Here is a 6,652-nt window from a genome sequence, read left to right as displayed (position 1 = left end):
CGCTGCGGGAGCCGATGAGGTTTGTGTCCGCGAACCCGTTGGTGGCTTCCAATAGCTGTTGGTAGGATAGACGCAGGTAGTCGCTGCTGTGTATGCAAAAATATTTATGCGCAGTTCATAATTTTCGAAAAAAAAAAAACTAGTAAATAAAAATTAGATATTATAATATATTTTGTTTTAGGAATGAGACTAGTTTTAATTACTATATATATATATATGTCTAAATTTTCTATATTATCTTTAAACAAAAGATAAGCATAATTAAAATATTTGACATACCATGATATAAAAATAATAAAAATATGCACAAAAAAAAATTACATTTATAGAAGTTGTCACCATACTATTTCGTGTAGTAAAATTAATTTTATTATGATGCCAGAGTAATGTTCTGATTTACAATCTAATTATTTTCTTAGGAAAATATTACATTGGAACATTTTATAAAATAAAAATAAAAAATTTAATATCAAAATATAATCTCATTAAAAATAACAAAAATTATAATTTCTGCATTGGCTCAAGAAAAATAAAAAAAAGTTAATGGTAAGTTCCTTACTGATTGGAAATGAAGTCTTCCATGCTGTCCATATCTTCCTTTGGGCTACTTGATCTCCTCCTCATCATTTGACATGCAATAAAAAACGAAGTCAAAAGAACAATTGCAGTCCCAGAAATAGATAGCGATATTCGAATTAGCCTTCCAAGTCGATGATCTGTCTCTGTTCTGCATTCTGTTATTCCATCAATATTGTAACCACAGAGCCCCGGGTTGCCGAAGAAGGAACTTCCACTGAGCGATCTGAACACTCCATCACCAGGAATAATGCCGGAGAAGTTGTTGAAGGAAACGTTGAGGTATCGAAGAGTAGAAGAAGCTTTTAAAGACTCTGGCATGGCGCCCACAAGCTTATTTGATGACAAGTCCAGCACTTTCAGGTTAGGCAAAGCTCCTATAGAACTCGGAAAATGACCGCCAAAGCTGTTTTTGGATAGATTGAGGTATTCCAACGCCACGCAGCTTCCAATCTGTGAAGGTATCATGCCTGATAAATTGTTGCAGGACAGATCCAAAGCTAGAATCATGTCCATCTTGCTCATCTCCAATGGCAAATGGCCGTGCAAATTGTTGTTCGATAGGTTTAGATATAGCTTCAAGCTCTGTAAACCAGCAATTTCGGGAGGAATTTCACCGGTTAGTTGGTTGTAAGACAGGTCGAGTATATCTAGATTGATGCAATTGCCGAGGCTTGGGGGAATTTGGCCGGAGAGCCGGTTGCCGTTGAGAAGTAGTCGCCGGAATTGTGGGAGATGGGCGAATGCATCTGGTATGGAGCCAGAGAGTTCGTTGCCCGATACATCTAAGAGGCCAAGCCGAAGAATTTTGCCGAATGATGGGGGGATTTTGCCTGTTAGTCTATTGTTTGAAAGGTAGAATCTTTCCAGCCTACAGAGGCGGCCGATTTCTGGCGAGATTGATCCGTTGAATTCGTTATTGGATAGGTCTAAATATGTGAGGTTAACGAGTTTTGATATGTTAGGATGGATTGGTCCGGTGATTTGATTCCCCTCGAGGTAGAGCTGTGAGAGGCTGACGGAGAGGTCACCGATTGAGGGTGGAAGCTCACCGCGGAAAACGTTTCCGTCGAGCCCCAGCTCTTGTAAACCGGAGCAGTTGCTCAAAGAAGTGAAGAAGGGGTTGAGATCATCAGTTGAAAGGTTGTTGAATGAGAGGGAAAGAAACTGCAGATAAGGCATATTGTTAAAGATGTTCAGCGGCAAGCCGCCGTTGAGATTATTGGACTCGAGGTAGATCCATTCCAGTTGAGAGGAGTTGGAAAGCGTTGGTGGGATCGAACCAGAAAGCTGGTTGTACGATAAGAGGAGGTAACGGAGGTCGTGGAGCAGGCAAAGGCTGTTGCTTGGAAGCGGAATCTCGCCGGTGAGGAAGTTGTTTGAAAGATCAATGGTTTGTAAAGAGAGTTGGTTTGTAGCTGATCTGGAGTAGTTGCAGAAGAGAGTTGATGGTACTTCTCCTGTTAACTGGTTGCTACCGAGGCTAAGAAAAACTAACGAGTTTAAAAAACCGAGCTGGAATGGTATGGTGCCGGAGAAGAGGTTGGAGTAGAGGCTGAGCTGTTTGAGGCCGGAGAGGGAGCCGAGTTCAGGGGGAATTGGGCCCGTGAGAAAATTATTGGAGAGATCGAGTTCTTCGAGGGAGGAGAGATTGGAGAGAAAAGGGGAGATTTTGCCATGGAGGTTTCGACCGCTGAGATCGAGCTCAGCGACACGTTGTGAAGGCGGCAAGTGATGGCAAGAGACGCCGGTCCAGTTGCAGACGTTAGGAGAAGTTTTCCAATTGGTGAGGGAGAGGGCGCTGTGGGGAGTGAGGCCGGCAAGGAAAGAGAGAAGGGAGGAGCGGTCGTCACCAGCCGAGTGGTGGATGGTTGTTAGGAGAAGGAATGTGATGAGATGAGCAGCCATGGTGATAAGGGAGGAATGGATGAGAGGAGGAATAGATTGGTTTAAGAGGAGAGCAGGGGAGTGAAGCTGCCTAATTGGTGTTGACAATAGCCGTTATATTTGGCGGGAGGATTTTAATTTGCGGCTCTGGTTTTTTAGATGAGATGCGTTGGTGGTGGAGTCTACGTTGGTCTCTTTTTTGGTTGGTGGGAGAAGTCTTGTAGGTCTTTTTTTTGTTCGTTTTTGGTTCATTAGTGAAATTTATGCACGTTTTTTTTTTTTTTTTTTTTTTTTTTTTTTTTTTTCTTTTTTGCGCGCAGTTTAAAAGGGGGAAAGCTTGGGGCAGGTGGAATGGGGAAAGCATGCGTATTTGGCACTAATATTTATTTTGTTGGGATAATTAATGATATCATTGAATTATTATATTTTATAATCTAGTTGTCTTTAAAAAAAGTTTGTTATAAATTTGTACTTATTATGATTAATTTATTAGGAATAATATATATTTTTTAAAAGGAATGACCAAACGTTATTATATGAGTTCCAACCACCCCTAATGTGCTTAACAAATCGAGTACCCCTGCCCTGAGGGCTTTTATATCGTGGATGCCAAACAACAGGTCGGGGTACCCAACACACACACACACACACACACACCCTTATGTGTCTAACTATTCGATGACCGCCCTCATTACCAACAAACTGGCTAGTAGGGGATTAGAATCTGCGACCTGAGGGGACTTACGACCTACAAAAAGGTTGCTTTACCAACAGGTCATGATTGGCGACACTATATATATATATATGGAAGCTTTGGCAATTTTATTGCTCACATTTGAAAATTACAAAATTTAGGAGGAGCCCACTAAAAAAAATCCAAAAAATACATATAACTCACCTCTAGGATCCCTACAACCTAGTATACAACTCATGCAAAGAAAATCTCCAAAAAGATTACAAGTATACCCAAAAAAGAGAAAATCTCCAAAACTTGTACCTAATCGAGCTGCAGCTTGTCCCAACCAACTTCAAAAGTAGACCTGGCAAAAGAGTATGAATACAACAAAAAAGAGATGACATACTAATCAAATAACAATCATCATAATCAGAGAAAGCAACCTTCATTGAAGCATGATATAGAGTGAGTCTAAATGAATGATTTGTAATTTGGGAAGAGCATATAATACTGACAGAAAGATTTGAAAAAACCACCACTTTCAGGCATATGTGAGTTTTCTGCACAACGAAATTAGAATTCCAAAAGAAGAAAAAATTATATGAAGTAGAGTCCTTCCCTTATTAGGCAGAAATGAAGAATTAACCTCAGGCTACTTGTTACACCACATAACTTTGCTTAAGTTATAACAACTTCCCTTAAAGTTAGAGATCTTATGGCGGCTTGGATGGATTGATCGATCCATAGTCTATGTAGGTATCATCAAAGTTGATTAGGGAGAGAGCTTGGAGGAACTGGAGAGGAGGGGAGCTCGTTGTGAGTTTGTCTTTCTTTAGCAATGAATTTAAGATAGCTAACACTGAGAAGACTTTTTATATCCTAGGCAAAGCTGAGTTTCTTTCAGCCATTAGCAGCCCAAGTAGGTCAATGAAGCACCAACATGCTGTAATGAGTGGCCATTATGGATTTGAGGGCCCTTGAAGGTTTGAATCTATCCCAGAGGTTTGGAGACAAGTTAAGCTTTAGTAGAACCTTTCTTTCAATGATAAATTAACAAATTGAATGATCTATCAAGGTTGCAGGCACTTAATTTTGGAGAGAATGAAGAGGATCATATATCTTTTATTGGGTTTGCCTATAATAATAAATTTCAGCGAAGTACTAATATCAATTTGTTAGAGGCATTATATAATATGAGGCCTAGAGACCATTTATCTTGGATAGAGGTGGGTGAAAGAAAATTGATGAGTTTGAAGTTAGTAGATATTGCCACTAAAAAGATTAGACTAATCCAAGATAAAATGTAAGCACTCACCAAAAATTAGGTACAGAATGCATCATGATCCCAAGTATCAATGAGTTAAATTTCAAGTGGGTGATTTTGCATTTTTTAAAGCCATTCCTATGACTATTATGAGTAAATTAATAGAGGATGTAAATTGAGCCTGAAATTTATTGGGTCTTCTAAAGTTATTAGTAAAGTTGGCAAATATGAGCATAAGTTAATGTTCTCCGATCACATATAAGATATGCATAATATCATTAATGTATTTATAATAAGGAAGTGAGTTATTTATATTAAGCATAAAATTCTTGAGAATAATGTTTGAGATACAATCTAATTTGAGCTCTAAAGATGAACTTGAGCATATTTTTGCCTATGATGGGCGAAACTGAAAAGCAATATATTGATATATGGTTCAATTTTAGTAAAATCACATGTTAGAAAGAGAATTCATAGAGAAAAAAAATGTTGATGTAGGATAGTTATGTCTCTATTTATTTAATAGCTAATTATGAATGATGAGGATGGAATTTTTCTAAGTAAGGAAAAATGTCACAACTCCTCGTATAATACTGAGGTGCACTTATGACACGAATTTATTTGAGGTCTAGTGAAACTTATATGTTATAGTATGCTTATTAATTTTTAATCAGTTTTTATAGTTAATTTTTTACTTGATTTATTTGATTTTAATTTAAAGTTAATTTCAACTTATTAAAATTTACCTCATTTTATTTGATTAATTTGTCTAGATTAATTTTATGTTTGATTCATAAATCATTTTCATTTTATTATAATACATTTTTAAGTATTTTTTAAATATATTTTTATCTACTTTTTTATCTAACTTACTCTAGTTGATTCTGGAGCTCTGAACTTGATGTTTTGGAGAGTGTTTATGGCTGGTGGTTGAAGTCATGGTTATCCCCTTAGGCTTGTTTCCTTAGCTCTCATTTCAAAGATGTTTGCCATGGAAACTCCCTTTCTACTCAAAATTGGTTGCTTATTTGGTTGTTTTGCATTGGAAGCCTTTTATCTATCTTTGTTTATATTAATGATGGAAACAATTTGGTGTTAGTTATTATTGAAGAGATTTCTTACACTTTAGTATTGCCAATTTCAGTTTGAAGATATTTGGTGTTGGTTGGTGTTTTGTAGCGTTTGTTTCTAAAATATTTATGTTATTTTCTGTATTTAATTATTTTTCTTTCTCAATTGTAAATTTATATTTCTTTGGGTTTGTAGTTTTTCTATTTTTTAGTCAATTTGTAATTTTATTTTTCCTTAATAAAGTTGAGTGTGACCCTCATGTTTCCCGAAAAAAGAAAAAAGAAACAACTCATTTAGGAAGAAAGGACATGATTCACGAGACAAGAGGAACAATGACAAAAGGATTTAATTGATTTTTTTTTTAAAATAATAATAATAATAATATTATTATTATTATAATAATCATCATCAATATTATTATTGTTAATGTTATTATTACTATCATTAAAAATAAATTGCATGAATTCCTTCATTTTTTGCACATATTCTCGATTTTTTTGCATCTCAAACTCCATGTCATTGCCTCAATAATTTCAAGTTTTGCTTTCATGTGAAGAATGAACAATACAAGTGTTCTTACTAGATAGACACTCCCCATGAAAAAACCTAATTTTTTTCAGAATGAGCACCATTTTAATAATTTTAATGACGATTTAGGTGCTTTGATTTTAACTTTTGTGATGTTATTTTTCGATCTTGTTATGATATGTTGAATCAATTAATAGAGACCTAATTTGATATTTTTTATAATCTTGATGCATTAAAAAATTTTATTTTACCAACACTTCAATTGATTTTGAGTTACTATTATTATATTTTTTTATACTAACTTTTTCACCAAAGGAACAAAGGAAGAAGATAGCTTTAAGTATGATTTTGAACTTTCTCTAACGCTTGCTCTGATATCATGTTAAAAAATTAGACATGTAATTACATTTTTTGAATTGAATATTAGTTAATATATATAAACAATAGAAAAAAATAATAATAAAATACAATGAATTCAAATATCTTTAATAATGAGAGTATATTATATTAATAATGATTATAAATTCTCACAATAAACAATTTACATTCAATATCTATAAGATATTGAATAATTCTAATAATTATGGCTATCAAAACATTAAATATTTTATAAAATAAAGAAAATGAAAGTATTAAAAATAAAAGCTCTA

The 6,652-nt window shown here is 34.8% G+C and overlaps 1 protein-coding gene across 1 annotated transcript; it reads right to left on the bottom strand.

Annotated features, from left to right (window-relative positions):
* Window positions 1–555: 555 nt before the first annotated feature.
* LOC110027239 (putative leucine-rich repeat receptor-like serine/threonine-protein kinase At2g24130) lies at window positions 556–2,678 on the bottom strand. The gene has a single exon (XM_020728616.1). The coding sequence runs from the start codon at window positions 2,482–2,484 to the stop codon at window positions 556–558; it is 1,929 nt and encodes a 642-aa protein (XP_020584275.1). The 5' UTR covers window positions 2,485–2,678.
* Between the last annotated feature and the right edge of the window lie 3,974 nt (window positions 2,679–6,652).

The sequence above is a fragment of the Phalaenopsis equestris genome, unplaced genomic scaffold, assembly GCF_001263595.1.
Source record: "Phalaenopsis equestris unplaced genomic scaffold, ASM126359v1 Scaffold000002, whole genome shotgun sequence".
Classification (NCBI taxonomy): domain Eukaryota; kingdom Viridiplantae; phylum Streptophyta; class Magnoliopsida; order Asparagales; family Orchidaceae; genus Phalaenopsis; species Phalaenopsis equestris.
This window is presented reverse-complemented; position numbering and strand designations above follow the sequence as displayed.